Source organism: Lagopus leucura, unplaced genomic scaffold (assembly GCF_019238085.1).
Source record: "Lagopus leucura isolate 7727_CA_CO unplaced genomic scaffold, USGS_WTPT01 Super-Scaffold_73, whole genome shotgun sequence".
Lineage (NCBI taxonomy): Eukaryota > Metazoa > Chordata > Aves > Galliformes > Phasianidae > Lagopus > Lagopus leucura.
In genome coordinates, this window is record NW_024962252.1 from 74,882,753 (window position 1) to 74,904,366 (window position 21,614).

The 21,614-nt window shown below is 39.6% G+C and overlaps 1 protein-coding gene across 5 annotated transcripts in view; it reads left to right on the forward strand.

Annotated features, from left to right (window-relative positions):
- DAAM2 (dishevelled associated activator of morphogenesis 2) overlaps window positions 1-21,614 on the forward strand; it is a 164,085-nt gene that overhangs the window by 131,384 nt on the left and 11,087 nt on the right. For all 5 annotated transcript variants that reach the window (XM_042877893.1, XM_042877888.1, XM_042877900.1 and 2 more), the window contains 7 exons: window positions 6,268-6,352; window positions 7,846-7,952; window positions 8,490-8,578; window positions 9,315-9,483; window positions 11,317-11,424; window positions 13,015-13,075; window positions 17,186-17,317. In XM_042877893.1, the coding sequence (XP_042733827.1) occupies window positions 6,268-6,352; window positions 7,846-7,952; window positions 8,490-8,578; window positions 9,315-9,483; window positions 11,317-11,424; window positions 13,015-13,075; window positions 17,186-17,317 (751 nt within the window). The remainder of the gene's footprint in view (window positions 1-6,267; window positions 6,353-7,845; window positions 7,953-8,489; window positions 8,579-9,314; window positions 9,484-11,316; window positions 11,425-13,014; window positions 13,076-17,185; window positions 17,318-21,614) is intronic.

A 21,614-nucleotide genomic window follows, 5' to 3' on the forward strand; every position in this document is an offset into this window, starting at 1 on the left:
CAATTTACTCTTACTGTGCATATATCCCTGTAGTTTATTCCTCCTTTGTTTACACTAAACTGCCGTGTCCTTTAAAGTAAAATAGCTGCATGGGCTGGGTTTTCTTTCCCTCCACTACTCAAATGTTTTTGTTTTACTAACACTGTGTTAGAAGGGGTCAGGCAGAGCTCATATTTCATATGATCCAACAAGCCAAAATCTAGCTAGAGTGAGAAATAGATGTCTCTTGCTTTGTTTCATGGAGAAACTGGAGCATGGTAAACTGAAAGGAGATGAAAATTGAATTGTTACCTATTTTTTGCTAACAGTGAGGAGATTCATAGAACTTCCTCCCTGTTCTCATCTCAATTTTCATTGAAAAAAAAAAAAAGCTTTTTTTCAGCAACTTGATAGCAACATTTTTCAGTTTTCCTTCAGTGGGAGGATGTAATAGTTCTTGTTTAATGGAATCTGATGGATCTAGAACCAAGTTCTTTCCCATAGGCCAACTGTAAAGATTTGAACAGGCACAAGATCAGTTTATCTCACAGTATTTCCAGTAGGCTATAATTCAACCAAGGCATGGAACCATCTGTCTGTGGTGAGTCCAGGCGCCCACTGTCTTCAAATCTGGCTTTCTTAATGGTGTTTCCAACATACAGTTATTTCTGTCACTCTGGAAACCTGCTATCCCTCATGAATTTCCTGATGTCTTCAGTTTCCACCAGGCTGGAGAATTTACTGTCAGACTTGTGTGGTCTGGAAGAGCCATCCCAAATCCCTGTGCTTCCCTGCTTTTGCTTCACAGCTGGAAACTTCTCTGACCTCTCTCACCAGTATGGCTTCTCTTTCCTTTCATTACTTAAATAACAGATAGTATTTTCACTGCTCTAGTGTTTTTATTGTACCGCATCTTAAAATGTTCCTTACAGAATTTGCCTATGGCTTGTATCTCTTACTGTTCTGTTCTGTGAAATGCTCTGCAGAGGTCTGGTCTTATGAGAAACATCACTCACATGGAGCATGAAGGTTGACTGTATACTTATGGAATTTTTTTGGACAAGTTATTTTGCTTGAAATCCAGTAAAATGATTATGTCAGAGTTGTTCTGAGATGTATTTGTTATTCCTGTGGCCCAGCAAGTCAGCAGTAACCCTCTCAAGAGGCTGGAAACAGTAGGAATGCAAGGAAAATGTCATAAATACAGTTAGTAGCAGAAGGCTGCACAATCTGACTGAACAAAAATAATTTTGAGTGTTAATCTCATAGTAGTTATTATCTGTGAACCAGGCTTAGCAAGTTGCTGTACTAAAAGTTTGTGTCTTTCACGATTGTTGTTTTGAACATCTATCAATGAGGGAGAAGGGACTTGTGCAGCACTTCCAACCAGAGTACTGAAGAGACCGAGTATTTTTCTCACGTAGCTGTGCCTCCTCAGAGTTTCTAAACCCCTTTAGTTCACACGTTAAAGGGATGAGCTGTTCAGACAGTGTTGATGTCCATGTGCTGTCTGTGCAGTTCCCCAACCCCCGGGTGCTTTTCTGCCATGTGGCAATACACTTTTCACCCTTATTTTAAGGCAGATTCTAAGTACTATAATAATTTGGGGGTATGATAATCCTCAGAGTTAAACTTAACATATCAGTCAGTGTCATTCTGTCTTAAATCATGAATAGGAAACAGGGTTGTGATAAAAGATGAACAGCTGTCTCATCAACATGTCAACGTCATTTGGGGATTCCCAAGTTTGGCCCTGCTTGGCTTGGAAAGATGGCATCTCAGATACTTCTTTGTAGGAAATTGAGTGTGTGGATGCAGAGTATCTTGGTCACTCATGAGCTTTCTCTGAATAAGAAAAAGAGAAGGCTGTTTGCTTATGCACTTAGCAAAATATTTTCACAATGAAGTACTGAAAACGCACTGGTATATTTTTGCCCTATATGTTGATACAGTGGTGCAAATTGTATGTGATAGAAGTCCCCGCTGTTGTTCCCAAACTGTTACGACATCGTCTTCTTCACTGACAAGATGTGTTGGCAGCTGAGATAAACTGTGAAAAGAGAGGTTTCTGTCCTAGGTTAACTTGCATTTAGACCAGCCTAATGTTCCTGAACGCTTTTTCTGAAAGGAGGAAGAGAGATTTATTTTTCCTGCCTTTATGGTTTACCAACAGTGAGTTTTCCCAGAATGCAGCTATTTAACATCAGCCTGCAGCTTGGCAGTTGTACAGTGCCTTAGGAGAGCTCAGTAGTACCAGTCACAAAATTTGAGACTGAATTCACTGTTAACCTGTGTGAAATGAGTTGTGGAGATGGAGCAGTCTGTGATCAATAAAAGCTAAAAATTGAGTGAGCCTCCACAAAGTGGCCTTAGTTAAATATGTGGAGAAGTGCATGTGTTTGAGGTCATGCTCACACATGAGGAAGGGCAAGGCCTATTTCACTGTTTTCAGCTAGCAGCAGCAGTGTCACAGCTACAACTGCTATCATCTTCACAAGCACTGTGATTTAGTTCAGTCTTGATATGCATTAAAACCAGTCCCTTTCTCCAAAGAAAAAGAAAGAGTGGGAATGAGATACTAATGTAGCTGCAACACCGTTCAAGGTTCTCTGGTATCAGGCAGACAAGCTGCTTTCTTAAAAGCTAAGCAAAATCCAAGGAAGAAACCCATGAAGTGACTCACTCCTTCATTTGTGGAGGGAGATGGTTAATAAGCCACAAATATTCTGTTTTGATCCATGGAAGAGGGGAATGAAGGGGGGAGGTTACTGTGATTTAAATCAATGGATATATTTAAGAAGGAAAAATGAGTGAGCATTGGGTGTCTGCAAGGGAAGCTGATGTAAAGCTGCAGCATGTCTCCCAGGCATGTTCAGAGACAGGCTGCTGACTTTCTCCAAGAGGACGAAACAATAAACCACTTGATGTCTTCGAGTGAAGCTGGTGTTAAATCAGCCGAGGTGTCCTGGGGAGATTAGTGATGAATTACCCAGCAGAGTCAATAGAGATTATTTATGAAGCCGGAGGGGATAGAGGGAGGCAGCTTAAGTACCATATCAGAAGTTATTTGGTACTTGTTGAATTTTAACATTGCTTGAAGATGACTCAAGCAGTTGGACTTCTATATACTGCCACAAGATGTATGGGTAAGGGGAGAAGGAGGGAGTATTCTCAGTAAAGATCCTTTCCGCTGCTCTTTTGACTGGCGTCAGGCTGCTCTTGAACAAAACCACGGTCAGTATCTGTGCTCTGAATGAGTGTGCTGAGGAAAGAGGCGCAGTCTTTTCTCCTGGTTACGTTTATTTCCTAAGTTCTGATGCCAGGATTGTTGCTTTGATTAAGAAGTGTGAGGCAGAGAGAATGCAGCTTGAACTGTACACTGTTCTGGATAGAGTTGTCTCCAGCAGCTGGACGAAGATCTGCGAAGCTTGTAAGAAAGTCATTGCAAACTTTTCAGTAGACACTTGATTTACTGAAATGTAATTTCTGCAGTGTAATTTTTTGGGCTGCAATTCCACATTAATTTGCTGCCTGTACCTCATGAGTTTTAGGCTCTGAGGGATGCCTCTATTTAGTTCTAAATGGAAAAAGTTTATGCATCTGCTTTAGGTTCCTCTTTAATCACTTCACCTGTTTCTGTTTAAAAGCAGCACATCTGTTTCACATTACTACTGTCCATCTTTAAGATCTACTGCATGACTGAGCATTAATTTTGAAGATACAAGAAAAATCACATGATTAAGAATTCTTTGGCCAGTTATTCAGACAGTTTTTACTGGAAAGATCCCTGTTAACTGCCGTTGACACTTACAACTCTTGAGATATGTCCTACCACAAAGAAGCCTGCTTTGGAAGAGTAAGCTTGTTTTGCCATAAAACCTTCTGTACTAGTAATTGGATTGGTAATAATCGAGGATGCACACCTGCAGGCATCATGACCCCATTAGAGGCCTGCAAGTGACTAAGTTAAACTGCTTCTCAGCAGGGGGCTGGCAAGCTTTCTGGTTCTCTCCACTGTGGGCTAAACCATCCAAGCCAGATGTTTTTCTGTGGATGGCTGGGCACAGAATCATTCAAGAAATCAAAGTGTTTGTATAACTGTTTGTCCTTGGGGCTCTCCATTATTTTTGAACAGATGATGTTTTCAAGTGTATTTAGTAATGATAAATGGCAACAAACAGCGGAGCTTGGAATCTGAAGTCCTCAGGCTCCTGGACAGAATAGTGAAATCCACAGTAATGTGAGCCACACTTTCTGTGTTGTTAATGTGCCTCAGACCTCTCTGTTTGGTCATATTTATTGGGTCCCCAAACACACACACAGGATCTCTGTGTAAAAAGGTGGTCAGTGTACTAATTGTTTGAATTATTTTCATGGAAAAAAAGGCACTTTTTTTTTTTTCCCCATAAATCTCAAGTGAGAGTAGCAACACCATCATTGACAAAAATCCTGGTGTTCGTGGGTTGGCCTCTTGTCTCTCCTCCTACACACTGTGCCTGTGTCACAAGATACAAGCCCTCTGTGTGGAGGCTACATTCTGGAAAACGTAAAGGTGCACTTTGTGACACATTCCAAAAGTGTAGGCACCCAAATTGTCTCGTTATGTGTATGTGTGTCTGCTAAGAGCCAGGCCTACGCCCAAAAATAAGCTTCTCAAGAGTTGTGCAGTCACAGAATTTGATCAACTCGGGGTCATGCAACCATAGACTTCATAATTCATGATTATTAAAGCCAAAAGAAACTTCAGCTTTCTGATCAAGAATGTAGGGTTTTATGCAGAAGCCTGTATACTGAGGTTTGTTGTTTTGATCTTGAGTGAAAACTGATGACCTAAAGTAAAAAGTTTGCAGCCTGAACTCTAAACATTCTAATCCTTTTATTTCTCAAATATGGCCCTATTATGAAGGTTTTGGGGTAATTCTTATTTAGCTGTTATCAGTTTGCCTTCCTTGTCAAAAGTGGACAGCTAGCAGTGAACAATTAGGAGCACAGTGAGTGTAATTAGTTAAGGCGTGTAATATTTAAAAGCTTTTGAGTTTCTGCTGATTCATATTCTAGTTTCCAGCTGTTGGTTGTATTGGGCAATATTAAAATGCTTTAAGTTTCTCAGATTTAGTAATATTTCCTGTCTGTAAAAATAAAGCTTTCTTTTGCTTTTACATACAAACGTGGTTCTATCCAAATGGCAATTAGCAATGTGAAATTTGAACATGGAGTTGGTTAGCATGGAAGACAAAAATGTTCTGGCTTGTGCATCAGCCTGTCTCATATTTGTATTCACAATTTCTCTTTCTGCTGTTAATTAATTATAATGATTGTAGAAGATCCATGGAGACTGCAGACTTCTCTCTTCAAATATTTATTTTTACACTTTCCTGTTTCAGTCTCAAAATTGAGATTTTCTTCTGGATAGTTCTCCCCTATTCTGGTAGGCAGATCAGTGAGGGTGTTGTGAGTATGGGATGGTAGTATAGAATTTGTTGCTTGCATATATATTTAGTGTCACCTGCACTGAGAACCACCCCTTAATTTCTGGCAGTATATCAAACAGCCTTTCAATGATCCCTAATTTTGACTTGTCTGCCCTGGGTTTCAGTTGAAGACCCTGAAGATTTGTTTTATTGATTTCTTGTTTAGTTGTAACTGATGACTCCTACCTATTGCACACAAATATACCGGAGTACGTGATAAGGAGAATATATTCTTAACACCTCAGATATTAATTAAATAAGCTTATGTTTTTAGGGCTTCTTCCATATTGGATATGAAACATGGACTTGTCTGTGATATCCATTTCTTTTTCAGCTGTGATTGCTAACAGAGTGAACTTAGCAAACACAAACAGATTTGTCATAGAAAGATCAGAATCATTACTTGTTACCTTGGGAGATCCTTTTATATTTAAAAGCTGAGATGAAACATGAGCACACAATCACTTACAAACTATGCAGATTTGCAGTGTTTTTGTGCAGTAAAAAAAATCAGGGAAGTATTTTGATAAAGGAGAAAATTGGAAGCACTTTTGATCTATGAGGATTTGATTTTTGTTAATTGACATGTGTGTAATCAGCGTGTTTTTGATTTACTGAAGTGGATTAATAAAAAGAAAAGTAAAAAAACCCAACAAAACACAAAATAGAAAATCTCAGCCTTTGAAACATAGTTTCATGTAGAACCTTCCCACAGCTCCTTTGTGTTATTTTTAAGTGCAGCTTTTCAGATTTCCTATTTTCTGAACTGAGTAATTTGAACTTTTCACTAACAGTAGAATGTTGGTACTGTTGAAAGGTTGAAGCTGTCTAATGAAGAAATCAGACAAGCAATCTTGAAGATGGATGAGCAAGAAGACCTAGCAAAAGATATGCTTGAACAGGTAAGATTGCAGTCAGCTATACCTTATAAATAAATTTCTCACTGTCTTTTTTTCAGCCAAAGTAAGTGGATGTGTGTGGAGGCTCTGCTAGTCTGTCTGGATCTGAAGTGCATGTTGGAGCATGAGAAATGCTGTTTTTCCCAATGTCATGAAGTATATCTCCCTTGTTTATCCCTATTTGTGTCAGGTTGAATTGATCCCTTGGGCTTTTGGATTCCAATACCAGTACACTTTTCCTGATGCAGTATATGCACATGTTATAGTTGGTATGGTTTGCTTTCATGAACTCTCTTCTTACCTATGACTTTTCTGTGACTTTTACAATCTTTAATTTTTTTCTTTTTTTCTTAATGTGTTCCCTTGCCCAGCTTTTCCATTGGGAAATGTCATGAGTCAGATTGTGTAAGTTGATGGTTAAAGCCAGGACTCTAACCTCTAAGAAGAGAACTTGCATTCTAACTACAATGGTTAGAAAGAAATTGAGAGACTTCTGTCCTCCATTTGTACACTGCATAGCTGGTAGGGAAAGCAAAACAGAACAATTAAAGCACCATTCCTTCATTTTTTTTCCCATTTATAGGGGATGAAAGATGATGTTTTGACCACAGTTGCATAGGGTAGAATTCCTTAGGAGGGCACAAAATGTTATAATTCTCGCTTCTACGACAAATGTAATTACTTGTTTGTATGCAGTCAGTGTATTTAATTATATACAAAAAGCTATTCCATTTTGGAAATGTACAGCCTGCTTGTCATCTTAACTGAATGTTTGCAGCTGCTTTATGAGTCAGTGCAAACTTCTGATGCTCCACACCTTTTGAGTACCACACTTTTGAGGGGTGGGATGAAATATTAAAGAAATGGTGTAAAGCAAAAGTGCTTCTTGCAAGCAGTTTTTTCCTTGTGGATGTGCACCGAGGCTGCATGCATGACAGTATTTATAACCAGACTAAAGCACAGCTACCACTAGATATGTGAAAAATCTGTCAAAGTATGAGCTTTTAAGGTCAGCGTATGAATAGCAGCCAGTGTCAGATACACATCTAGTGGCTTGGTAATTGTTTATTGTTTCCACGGAGCAGGGCGGACCCAAGAGGGAGATAGATGGGGCTTTGTGTGCATTCCAAGATATGCACAAGGAGTAGTTCACACTGGTTGGGGTGCGTCCTGTTATTGTACGCACCAGTCTTCATAGACTCTCTGCATAGTGCTGTGGGAATCAGAGTTCTTTCTGTACTTCCCCTTGGGTAAGCTGCAGTCGTACTTGGCCTTTAGGATTTAGAAATGGGAAATTCCCCTTTGGAGATGAAAATGAATCTAGTAGGGTCAGTGAAGGACAAAGGCACAACAGCAAGCAGATATTTTGAAAAGGTCAGTTTTGTAGCCGCAGCTGCGCTTGAAGTTACAGTCACATGGCTGAATCAAAGTAATGCTTCCCAGTGGTAACAGATAAAACTCTTGTCTTGGTGTTTGGTTTGTGTCTGCCATTCCAGCTGCTGAAGTTTGTTCCTGAAAAGAGCGATACCGACCTGCTGGAGGAGCATAAACATGAAATAGAGCGCATGGCTCGGGCAGATCGTTTCCTCTTTGAGATGAGCAGGTCTGTTCAACACATTATGGGAAAAAGCACTGAGGGCTTCTTGGAAGCACCTGTAATTGTTGTTAAAAATGGATCATCTGGCACTGAGGGGGAATGTGCAAGAGATTATGGGCCAACATTATACCTTGCATTTTCCAGAAGCCTTCCAATGTTACAAATGTTTTTCTTCATTACACAAACTTTTCATTGATAATAAACACTCTCCATGCTGTCACTTGAGGACAATCCCCTGATGACAAGCAGAAACCTGTCTCCCCTGCCTAGCTTTGTTCACAGAAAAAAGGATTTCATGGCGCTCATATTTTGAGAGCAGTGGGAGTTCTTCCAGCTCCTTTTCACCTGGAGCTCATGCATTCACGCTCTCTGTTTTTCTAACAGTGTTAAGTAGAGTTAGGTGTTTGAACTATGTTTGTAATCCCATGCATAGGTATTTTGGGTCTCAACACTCAGCCATTAGATTATGTAGGCAGCATGCTGGCCCAGGGCTTCAAAATGTGGTTCAAGTTCAGTGTTAATTTTACTGTACCCTTTGTGTAGGATTGACCACTATCAGCAGCGACTCCAAGCATTGTTCTTCAAGAAGAAGTTTCCAGAGAGGCTGGCAGAAGCAAAGCCAAAAGTAGAAGGTATGATTAAAGGCTCTGCTAGGGGTTGGGTAAATGGGCAAGGAAGGTAAAGAGAGGCTTTTCTTCAAAGGAATCTTTACATCTGTGCTGTGGTTGTAAAGCCAGCGAATGCAAGACATGCAATGCACTGGGAAGCAAATTCTGTATGATGGTGTTACACTCACCTGACTTAATAAAATGTTGTTGTTGTTACACTGTAAATATGACCTGACGTGTCACTGCGCTATCAGATACTGCTGAACTGACAAAAGCTTCCATGGCCCTTCTGTGCAGGTCAGCCTTCCCTTCTCTCTTCCAGTCCTTGCACTTTCCACCTCATTGGAGCAGTGAGATTAGGTTAGGTGTCTCAGAACGGTGATGTGGAAATGTGTCACAAGAAGAGTGCCATGGCTTCTGTGCATCATTCCTGGTTATCAGAGAGGAGGGGAGTATCTTCCACTCTGCATTTTCAGACGAGCTGTAGACTTACCCCTATTCCTACTACCTGTGTTTTTACTGTGGGAAACCCAGGAGTCCTACTCCTGTGTTCAGAGAAGCGTCCTGCAGAGTGAGGAGGTGTACCTTCCTTCCAGTTGTCCTCCATCTGGGAAGGTAGGAGGGGAAGGACCGTGCATGAACAGGCTGCATTGTAACATTTACCTGTGCAACAGTCAGATGGGCACTTTGGGGCCTTTCAGAAGGGGTGAAAATATGTTAACAACCACAATAACCTGTTTGTTTCTTTTCTGTTTTCAAGCCATTCTTCTGGCATCCAAAGAACTCATCCGCAGCAAACGTTTGAGGCAACTCCTGGAGGTCGTTTTGGCCTTTGGCAATTACATGAACAAGGGCCAAAGGGGAAGTGCATATGGCTTCAAAGTCTCCAGCCTGAACAAAATTGCAGATACCAAATCCAGCATAGACAGGTAGGCGAAAAGGCCTCAAATGAGTTAGCAATTGTGCTGCTGCACCTCTTAACATAGTAACAGAACTGACTGTATTTGGCTTTTTTTTTTTTTTTTCTTCACTCTCCAGACCATGTCTTACTTGGCATGTAAGTTGTGCTTTTTACTCTAAAGTATCATGAAGCATTTAAGATGAGTTAATAACAAAGCATTCAAATTCTGCCAGTCGTTTGAACAGTGCGCATCTGTTGTTGGATTGGGTTTCTGCAGTGCTGTACAAAGATTGCAAAACGTAGTATTGCACTGAAATAAGTTTGGGAGGAGGAGGACTTCTATGGAATTTGCCTTTTATACTGAAGTTTTATGAATGTGGTTTTGCAAAAAAAAACAAAAACAAAAAAAAAAAACCTCTGACCACAGTCTTACATGTCCCACGAAACATGGAAATATGCTTCTGATGCAGGACTCTCATAAACTTTACCTACACCAGAAGTGCAAGTCATAGCTTGGTGAGACTGACCTTGACTGTATCTAGAAAATAGATGTATCTAGAAAATAGAAAATGTTAAGAAAAATATCTGTTTGTTTGATTTTTTTTGATAGTGGAGCTAACTTTATGGGCACAGGCAGCAGGTCTTTATAGTTATCCCATGATTTGCTTCATATCCCCATACTGGCTCTGGAAATTAATTCAACTATGACTGGGAAGTGAATACCACCTTCAGGCTTCAGCAGTACAAAGATTTTCCTTGGAGATTTCCTATACTGCTTCATACTGACTTATATCTTCCTCAAATTGTGAGACCTGCTGAGACTACAGCTATGGTGAAATGACTTCGGATTATGACAGAATGAATAATAGTGGCAAGAAACCATAGGAAATTCTTTGCTACCTATTAGAGTTTGAAATAACAAGGCTCTGTTTTGACTAACATGATGTCCTTTCCATATACTGAGACTAATACATGCTAATACATGTGTAGCTAATGTTGAACTTTTTTTTTTTTTTCCTTAATGTAGCTTGACTCAATTTTCCATGCATTAAATGCCCTTTGCAGATCCTATTCTCTCTCAAGCTCCCAGGCTTTGGTCTTAGTGAAACAGTGGCCATCTACTATCTTCTTGTCAGTTAACCAAACAGCACCCACTTCAAGTACCTGTTATGGCTGGCTGCTTTCTCTACATACAAAATTCACTGATGCAAGTTTCACCATTTATTTTACAATCCTTACAATCATTTATTTTACAAACCTGCTCCTACATCTCTCCTAGATATCATTTCTTTCCACTTCTACTTGAGCTGTTGTTTTTTTTTTTTTTTATCAGGGAGCCTGACTATTTGAATACAGCTGTTTTACTGTAGGAATCTTCTTTGCATCTTTGGGCTTCCAGGAATCTTTTTATTCTTCTTAGTTAACTCTTATTCACAATTCACTTCTCCCTTGTTATTTAATGTCACTTTAGTACATTTGTTTATTCTCTGAGGTAAGTGGGGATAAATAGTATATTGTATTGTGCAATGTTTTTTCCATTATACTATCTGTGGGTATGACTGGGAACATACTGTTGCTTCCAGAACAAATCAAGGCACAGGGGTTTTAGTAGTAATGCTTCATAAAGGACTAATTTATTTTAATCTATGATGCTTTTCTTTCAATAGCAAAGCTGTTAACTTCACAATTGAAAAGCATATCTGTTGCTTATTTTCTTCAGTCAAGTATATTTCCTGCCCAAATATTTTTCACTCATTTGTCACAGTCGTTGCATCTTCCCTTCCCTTTCATCACCAACTTCCTTTTTCGTTTTTTTTGGTTTTTTTTTTTTTTATTTTTTTTATTTTTTTTATTTTTTTAGGAACATTACACTGTTGCACTATTTGATTATGATCTTTGAGAAGAATTATCCAGATATCCTAGATATTCAGACTGAATTGCAGCATCTTCCAGAAGCAGCAAAAGTCAAGTAAGTCCAGTCCTATTGCTTGTTCCCAGAGCTGAAGTTCACAGTGATTTCTGTTAGCTTAATGATTATTTCTTTTTTTATTGTCTTACGATCATAGAGTTATTGAGGTTGGAAAAGACCACTAAGATTATCTAGTCCAGCAGTCCACCAACCACCAGTAGTGCCCAATAACCATCCCTCAGTGCCACATCTACACATTTCCTGAACACCCCTAGAGACTTCGCCTCACTATTTCTGAGCAGAAATTTTTCCTAACGTTCTACCACAACCTCCTCTGGCAATGATCTTACAAAACCATGACCTGCCTTCCAGCTGGGATACCTGCTGATGTTCTTGACATTATTCAAATGTAGATCAGTGGGAAATTTTGGTCCAAAATAATTTGCTTAACTAAACTGACTGCTTTACTCAGACATGTTTATAGCTACTCTGTTTCCAAATCAGATGTTGTAACTGAACTGGTCACTGTAATTCACTCCCCATACTCTTTGGCTCCTTATCTATGTCATGTGGTGGGTTTTTTCTGGATAATTTGGTTTGTTTCTAAGCCAGAATCACCTAGGTACAGAGACTAAATTAGCTGTTTTGAAGAAGGTTGTTCCAACTTTTGCATCCTGCTTTCTGCACAAATTTCAATAATTTTTTTTCACTTCTGCAGGTGTTTGTTGACAGTGAACACACAAGGCATCTCCTAAAATATTAAGGTTTTTAATTTCCAAAGGACTGTGCAAAAATATATTTGCATATTATTTGTCCAGCTATGGTTCTTTATAAGAAACTACACCACCTACTGAAAGAGAAGTGAAAAGATACAAGTGAAAAATACATGTAGGTTCATACTGTAAGGTCTGGTTGTTTTGGAGGTGTAATCTACTTCTAATCAAATATGTAGTGAAGATACCTACTGACTTGCAAAATAACTGCCTACTGTTTAACTGGAAATGAAAAGCCTTTTTTTCATATGTGCATATGTGACAAGCAGAAAATCTTTACGCCACTTGTCTCTGGGAAAACATTTACTAACAGTAGGGTTACATGCTCAGTTACGATGTAAGCCTTCAAGGACTTTCATATGGTTGAAATGGAGATGAAAAAAAAAATCAGCAGTATTTTGAACCAAGAGGAAGAGAAAAAAATTATCTAAATGCATTGCTAATAGAACTTAGCAGTTGACTGGCTCACAAATAGTGTGTAGAGATGATCTGAGAGTACAGTGATGTGTGCGCTAAGCTGGGACCTCACACTGTGCCAGCCTGCCCATGTGGCATATGTTCCTTGTAGGAGGGTCAGGCTCAGCTCACATGGCACATGTTCTGAGGGCAACTTCCTGCTTCTTCTCATGAAAATCCCGATCTTTAGTGTGACCACAGGCAAGCAGAACCTGCATCTTCTTACCTCTCATACAAAAAGCAACACAGAACATTAACAGATCCCTTTCTCCTCATTTCTAATCATCTGATGTTACTGTGCCAGAAGTTGGATATCAGATTTGATGGGCCAATGATCTGTTTGTTCTGCTTCACAGTTCCTGTATTCCTGTTTAACAGTGCTCTTTTTGTTTTATGTCCTCTGTGTCTGTCTCCTGTGCAGCCTGGTAGAGCTGGAGAAGGAAGTTAACAATATAAAGACTGGATTGAAAGCTGTTGAAGCTGTAAGTATCTGAAGGTTTCCAAAGCTCCATACGTAAATTATCACAGTCAGAATTGGGAGCACTATATATTTTATGATAAGAGAAAGTGGGCTTTCTTTTTCAGTTCCTTTCCATTCCAACCCAAATGCATTAACCAAGAAAAAACAAATAAAAGCTTCTCATGTGGAGCTCCTGCTGATGATCTTAGCAGACTTAAGCCTAATGAAAAGCTTATTTGATCTCAGCCTGGAGAGTAAAAGGACAGTTTGACAAACAGCATGCACTGGAAGGAAAAATAAAATTCTTTCTCGTTCTTTCTGGGGGATGGATGACTGCTGAGCGAGTGTTTCACATGCCTCTTGGAGTACTAGTAAACAGGTAGTGCACTCTAGTATGCAACCCTAATATATCTTGTGCACTCCTTGGGAAAGTGGACTAGATAAAGATGAGAGAATGGAGCTGTCAAGCAAAGCTGCAATGTTCCTGCTCAGCAAAATTAATGAAAATCTTCTAATTGGACTTAAGTTAGTTGTGTTTAATCTGTACTTGATGCAGAGAATCTCACCTCAGCAGAGAACAGTACAAACGGTGTATTGATGCAGTTGTTTGTATTGAACTGTAGGAGTTAAAGCTACATGGGTCTAAATTCTCCCTGGAGTCACAGATTCATGTGTCACCTGTGATTTCCCTACCTGGGAGACTTTATTAGTGAGAATGTTGATTTTGTTCCTGGGGAAAGGCTCCTGAGGCAGGGGAGCACAATGCAAGAGCACTGTACTTGGTGGCAAGAGCTAGAAATTCCCACATTTGCTCCTTGTTTATGCTATGGATACACGTGTGTGGCTTTGAACAGTCTCAAAGTGTTTGCCTCCCCTCTGTGAAGGTATATAAGGCACCTTTCATATGTCCTAGCCACAGAGTAACAACACCATCCCAGAGAAATTTTCTGTTTTTCAGCAAATGCCCTTTGCTGCCTTTGCTGTTCATTCTGCAGTTTTTTCCTGTGGAACTGCTGGCAAGGGGACCAGTTGCTGGGAATCTTATTGTGTGGTTTCTGTGAAATGATTATCTATCTACAAGAAACTAAACCAGGGCTCTCCGGTCTTTCAGATCTGCTATAAGACAGACAGTGATGACTTAATTTTCCTTCCACCTGGCCTGAGTTTGGTTTGGATCCTGGGGGCAGTGAAAAAGTTCCGTGACCTACCAGCCAGCCTGTCTGGCTGTCTCCAACAGTTTATTACCTAATTAGCCAGTGAGCCTCCTGGGAAAAAACAAATCTTCCAAACCTTGATTGTTGGGATAAGGGAGAAAGCAGCAATGGGAAGAGATATTGCTGCGTTCACTAGAAGCCATGTTTGGGAATTAAAAGTACCTGTAAAGTGAAAGCTGACATTAAGTTCATGACTTGAAGAGAGGCCCAGTTCTGGCTGAGGCAGGCAATCCCCCCTGTTGAAATGTGAGTACCTACTTCTGTTTTACCTTCTGTGAGTGGGTTATTTGTCCTCTGCCTTTGCAGCCAATTTTTCTTCTCTTTCCTATAGATGGGTTCAATGGGCAACCTTTCTTCCCATTCAATCACTATCTTCCCCCCTTACCCTTCTTGCCATGATATTTATCATCTGGGATTGCCAGTACCTCCCAGTCTGCTTGCTCAGTTTGTGGTTTTCTGGCATGTAAAAAGCAGCACTACAGCAACAATAGAAGATTGCTGTCAGGTGGAAGGGGGAGGAGGGAAAGGTGTGATTCTTGATTCCTGTCCAGTGTGTTCTCACCACAGCCTTGGCTCCAGTGACTGAGAAGTTTCTTCAGGGCCCCTTAAGAATAGAAAGCTAAAAATAGTTTCACAGTCAGATGTTCTTAAAGGTACTATTAACTTTTTGCTTTCCTGGATTTGTAGCTTTTTAGTAAAAATAAGATTCATTCCTTTGTTAAGACATTCACGTAGCTATTGCCTAATGTAAAATGCTCTCAAAAGGACAGCTAAGTAATTTTTGATCCTCTCTAAATTTGGAACTGAATTGTGTCAGTGGAATTCTTCTCTCGTACAACAAGGAGATTCTGACCAATGCTTTGAGAACCCCCTGCCATGTTAAATCTTTTCATACATCTGGAGAACCGGTAGCCCAGACTGCCAAGAGCAGTGCTAGCATCTATTGTTACACTATTATGACTAATATAAGTCGATTTCTAGAAGGTTTAGAAGAGTTTCTTGTTTGCTGACATCATTCTTGGGCTGATTACATAATCATGCTGGTTACTTCTGTGGGCATTTTTAATTTGGAAGAATTACTGTGCAGGGAAGGATTGAATTTGAAATTGAGGATTAGACCACCTAATTTTAATTTTGCTTTGAAAAACATTGCTGTCTCGTAGCAGTCCCAAATGCCACAGATCTCAACAGTGTGTGTAAGATAGAAGAACTACTATACGTAGCTACTCAGGGAGTGGAGGGAGTGGGAGAATGGTGAGAGCGGATGTAGGAACTTTGAGCTAAAATTAGCTTATAAATCAGAATGAGAAAGTGTGGCTGAAAAAAAAATGTGTAATCCTCAGAAGATGACGTTTCTTGTATTTGTAAGATCCAGTTCAGAGGGATTATAGCATAGAGACAGTGCACTGCGAAGTGGTGTAATAGAGTAGTGCTCTTGGGACAGACCCTGATGATGTAGTAGAAAAAACAGTGGAAAAGAGGATGTAATATAAATCAGGAGAGGCAGCACTTCTTTAATGTGGATTGCTCTCTAGACACCTACTCATTGTTTTTCTGCTGCTTTTCTACCTTGTGGTATTTCCTCGTAGTGGTTACATTCTCTTTCCAACTCATGTCAGAAGAGAAGAGATAGCCCATCTAATTTTAGATTGTCAATGACCGGAGTAATTCTTTGCATTCGTCAACAACGTGGAGCAATTCCCAAGGTGTTTCTCAGCATAAATTCTTATAAAACCACTCATTTGGCTTGTGAACCAGCCTTTTGATGGCTAGTAACACTGAGCACCAAACATACATGTAGCTAAAGTTGCAGCCAGCACAAAAGTATTTTTTTCCAAAGGGAACAGAGGGTCAGATCATAGCTTGACCTGCTGTTTCATGCTGATTTCCCTACAGGGAAAGCAAGACCTTATCATTCCCACTGATTATTCAGCTGAGAATAAAATACCAGATTACCATTTCATTGTTCCCTTGAGACCATTGGCTGCACACAAACCAAGCACAGACATGGGAGGGTGCCAGTCTTACAAGAACTTAGTCATTTTAAGAAGCTTTGTAGCTTTTTCAGTGCCACAAATGTGGTGACTAGAGTATGGGAAGGGATAATATCAGTAATCTTGGCTCAATATTAAGAACTTGAGCCAGAAAGAATTATTTTTATTTTTTTTAGTAGCAGATAAACAAAGTTTAGTTTTCTGTTGCTCCATTTTTTATAAATCCATGACTTTTTTGTAACATCCAAGCAAATGCTTGCTCGTTAAGCAGAGTGCTAGCAAATGTTGTTTTCCAGCTTGTTCTTCTGAATAGAACCAATTTTGGCATCTTTTTTTTGATGGTTAGAAGGTGCTTTTCAGAGAACTAAAGAGGAGTTCAACGCTAGGAAGCACAATCTGTAGATAAGGCATGTGTGTGCACTGCTCCAAGAATACAGCCTTTTGAGCCACCATGCAAAGAAAAGATGGAGAGAAACTCACAATTAAAATTTTCCAGTTCTCCTACATTCCTTATTATTTTTCATTTTGCATAGAACTTGTCATTCTGTGTAGAGAGAAATAAAACACAAAGCGAAATTAAAAAAGAGAAACAACATCTGGAGTATTTTAAGTACTTGATACCAAGGTTACTTTAGAAATTCAACACATTGGTGGTTTTCGTGGGAGTGGTGGTTACTCTAGGATATAGGAAACCATAACTGAGGCTTTCTTTCTTCCCACGTTAGGCTTCTGTCTCACGTTGCGAGGCCAGAACCTTGGATTTAGTGAGAAATGGGTTTCTGAGTTAGAATTTTGAATTAGTGCATGAGGTTTGGAAACAGAGCATGCTCTGTACTGAGCGAAATATGTGAGCTTCCCCACTCCCTTATTTCTCAGTGAGAAGTCTTTGATGATTGCCTGTCTGTGTATCTTCTTCTCTTTCAGGAGCTGGATTATCAGAAGAGGCGCATACGGGAATCAGGGGACAGGTTTGTTCCTGTCATGAGTGATTTCATCACTGTTGCCAGTTTCAGCTTCTCAGAGTTAGAAGACCTCCTCAATGATGCTAGAGACAAGGTATGAATACCTTCTGAAGCCTTGATTGAGACAAAAGCATTCATCAAAGTGAAAGCAGGAATTTTAGATACTGGAAATGGAGTAAAAATGATAATAGACACTGACGGTGTTTTAGTCTGAAGTTTCTGTCTTTTTGTAATCTGATCCGTAGCAATTTACAACACATTTTAGGATTAAGAGAACATGCAGTGCCCTTACCTGCTTTTGCTAATCTACCCTAACACATAATGTTATCTGTGTGTGGCATGGAACTGTGATGGTGATGTCAGTGCTGTTATGTTGAAGGAACTGCCTTTTAACCAATCCCTTGAAAGAGTTCATTTGGTAATCAGTGATAGTGACCTCCATCCCACCCTGCTCATTCAACTGGGACCATTTGCACTTCATTTCTTTCCTTTAAAAGTGCACCTTTGAGTAGTTTGATAACCCTGAATACCTGATCTTTTCCACTTAGACTTCTTTGTCACTGCTTGTATTTCACTGCAAGGACAGTGATCCCAAACATTCACGGTTTGTCAGACCTTTTTGAATCCTTCTAACAAAGCCAGCACCGTGTGTGCGTTACTCTTCACGTGCTGCTGTGATCATTTTGTTCTTCTACTGTCTGCACCTCCATTACCAGATTTGCACAGCTAAGGAGGTGCTTGTTCTTTGCTGATGATTGGAATCTGGCACTAATCCCTCTGTCTCTCAGTTGAATGAGGAAGAATTTATAGGAAAAGATTATAAGCATATGAAAATGTTTAGAGAAGAGCAAGTTCTAAAGTAAACGGTATGTAATGGCAAATCTACCCTTGTTGGCTGGCATGTTAAAAGTACTTGGCTTCATGAAGCAAATGTGTTATTTCTTTTGGATTGAGTTGTTTCCACTCCTGGTGTCAGTCCTTGCAGGGATACATAAGCAGTGTTAAGGGACCTGTTGCATTATTAATGAAACCTGTGCCTTTGGATTGCTAGACTTTAGATTTTGAAGGTTAGACAGAATACAGGCCAAGGATGTGGATATTAAGACTCTTTATTCATCTGATTACTCTGCAGTAATGTCATTTGGGAATTGCAAAGCATTTCCTTCCTGTGGAGATAATGTTGGTAATATTGACTTGCAGATGTAACAGGGAGCTACAGGGTCTCAGCTTGAGCTAGCTAGAGCAAATGCCAGTGGGCAGTAGTTACTACTTCACTTTGAAGACAAAGCTTGGCAATATAACACTTGCTAGTATTGTGACAAAATTTTGTGGAGAATAATATGCCTAATTTTTTCATTGTTATCTTGTTGCTTGAGAATATTCAAACCACTTCCAGCATAGTAATGTTCACACTGTACTTGCTTTATAATCACAAAACCAGTATTTTACATTCCATGCCTTCAATGAGAAGAACACGAGGTGCTATGGTTTGGAGGCTTCTATTTTATGGTTGGGTACATTTTCAACTTCATTACAGTTAGGTGCACATTTTTGGAAGTGAATGACTCTCCTTGGCTTTTGGTTTGATGTTACAGATAGATGTGATCCTTTCCTTTGACACACAGAGGCTTAAAGCCCAATTTGTTTATGGTGTCAGTTATGGGATAAAAACCAGCAAATGGTACACATCTAACAGCAGTGCTGCTTTCCCTGATCAGAAACTTGCAGAAAAACTGTGTTCTTTTGCTTTAAAAATAACCAGAAAGTCTCCCTGCAGATGGACCAATATGTCTGGAAGTTGTTGCACACATTTTTAGCCATAGGCAACATAACGCCCTTAACAAGAAGAGATGCTCTATTTTAATGACTATAACATGCTTAGGAAATGTTTCTCTACCTTCTCCTCGCTATATTTGAATGCATGCTTTTCCAACTTCTGCTCAACCTATGGCTTTGGCTCTTGCGCTGGCAGTAAGCTGCTTTTGGACTCCTGAAAGAGAACTGTCTGTTCCTTACCAATGCTGAGCTATTTCTCATGTTTGCCTCATATTATTTTTCCCCTCCCTTCTTCCTCTTTTTCCTCTGTTTCTTTAAAAAAGAAAAAAAAAGAAAAAAAAAAAAAGTAGAAAATTTTCAACAAACCAGATGTGCTTTGCAAAGCCTATAACATCTTCCATTCTCAGTGGTCTCCCTGTGTTTGTTGAATCACAAACTTTTTTTTCTTTTTTTTTTTTTAACCATGGAAACATACTATAACTAGCCAATTAAAGAGAGAGACTAAAACATCTGATTATCCTCTTCTTTTTACATTTCTCAAAGCAAAGCAAATAATGAAAAGAAAAAAGTAGTGGGAAAGGGAGGGCTTTTAAAAACATCTAAAGGGGCCCAGGAAGAATTCGTCTGGTTCACAGATTTATTAATAATAATGAAGTCCTAGTTTTAACAGCTGGAGTTGGATATCTTTCTAAATATAGATGTGGCTAATTGATTGCCATGAGTTAATCGGAGCCATGTTTCCTCAGCTGGCATTTAAAACAATACAAATTATCTTTTCAAACCTGGGAAGCTTTTATTTTTGGAATATTGTGTACAGGCAAAAATCATTTCAGTATTGAAGTTTTGGAAACCTTCCATTACAAGGTGTGGTACTGGCCTTCTCTATGGAGGATATTTATCACAATCCCACACTTTTGGTTTGTTTTTTTTTTTTTTTTGGCTTTCTTTCTGAAACAGGATTATTTACTGCTAGTGGTCATGGGGAAGAAGTGATATTTTAAACTTAAAGGGCCAAATTGTCAGATGGAGACATCCGTGTTTGCAGCGGAAGCTTTGTAACTGTACTTATCTTCATGCAGTAAACAGATGGCGGAGTGAAGAAGTGATTGCAAACTTAGACCTGCTTTTTAAATAGGCTCCCCAGCACAGCTGGTTCTTGTTCTTTTTGTGTTCTTCTCACTTTCAATACCACTTTATAAAGGAATATATAGATTAGATCAAGGGATAATGCTTTTTGCCATTTCCCATAAACTGGAAGTTGTGGGCAGGAGAAAGTGAAATTCTTTTCACCAGTTTTCACATGTTTTAGCAGACAAAAAGATGACTTTCTCATTCAGGAAAAAAAAAAGTTGATTTTTTTTTTTTTTTTTGTGCGTGTGAAAATTCTTCTCTTAGTTTCCTGTGGGGAAGCAAAGAAAATGTCCAAGGGGAGTAACAGTGTCTTCCCATTGTGTGAATTTTATTTTCTTACTTGAATATAGTGACATTTGCCCTACATGAAACTTTACAGTATCCTTGAATGCTGACAGATACGGACATAACTATTGCTTTATAACTCTTCTACTTTGTGTGAGGTTTATAACAAACCCATTTGTGAAGTGTTTTGGATCCTCCTAGAAGAGCAGTCAGCTTAGTAAGGTAGTATCATTCCTATATAGTTGGTAGTCATGTCGTAGCTGCATGACTCCAAAGGGGGTTGGGGTTTCATTTTGAAAATCAAGCCTATGTTGCTCTTCAGAGGCACAAGGGAGGTTTCAGTTCAGGCAGGGCTGATGGGGAGGGTAGGAAAAGTGTCCATCTCCAGATTTTCTCATGACATCTACTGTGAGTCAGAGTGTTTATATTTATCATGGGAGAGACTCGAATTCGGAATCTGCACGTGCATTTAATAAGCTTAGCACATGTAGTAACTGTTTTGAAGAGCAGCAAGGAGGTGAAAGCCAAAATCCGTTTAAGAAAATAGCCATTAATGGCAGAATGTTATGAAAATAATGAAATACTGCACTCTGAATGCCATTGACTGTGCTCTTCAGTCATTCGTTTTTAGAGACTGGTGTTTTCTGTCAGACTCTGAGGCCAGTGGATAAGGAAGAGGTTGGGTCAGAGACTGAGGAAATCAGGGCAGGGTACGTTTATGGGCAGGCACTACAGCCTGCTGTCAGAAACAACCATTTGGTACATAAATTGTGTAGCTCCTGTGCGTAGAACTGCAGATTCAGGGCAAGATGGAACATAATATATCAGAAATGTCTATAGCGCTTGTATCCAGATTACAATGTAGGTACTTCCAGAGGTACCATTCAACTCCTGGGAGAATCCTTTTAGAGATCTGAAGTTGCAAAGAGAGCTGGGCACAGTCCTGCCTGAGATTAGTGGGTCTCTTTCTATTAACTAATCTGCATCTGCCCTATACAGGAGAGCAGAATTTTATCTGAACTGCGTTGGTACAGATTGGAGTCTTTGCAACAGCAAACTCAGGATTATTGTCTGGGGAAGACGGTTCATGTTGCATGATATAATTCGTTTTTGCATTGGCTTCTCCACTGATAGTGGACAGCACAGACAGTGGGAAATTTTTGTTGTAGCTTTTTTTTCCTCCTCCTCACAGAACCCCA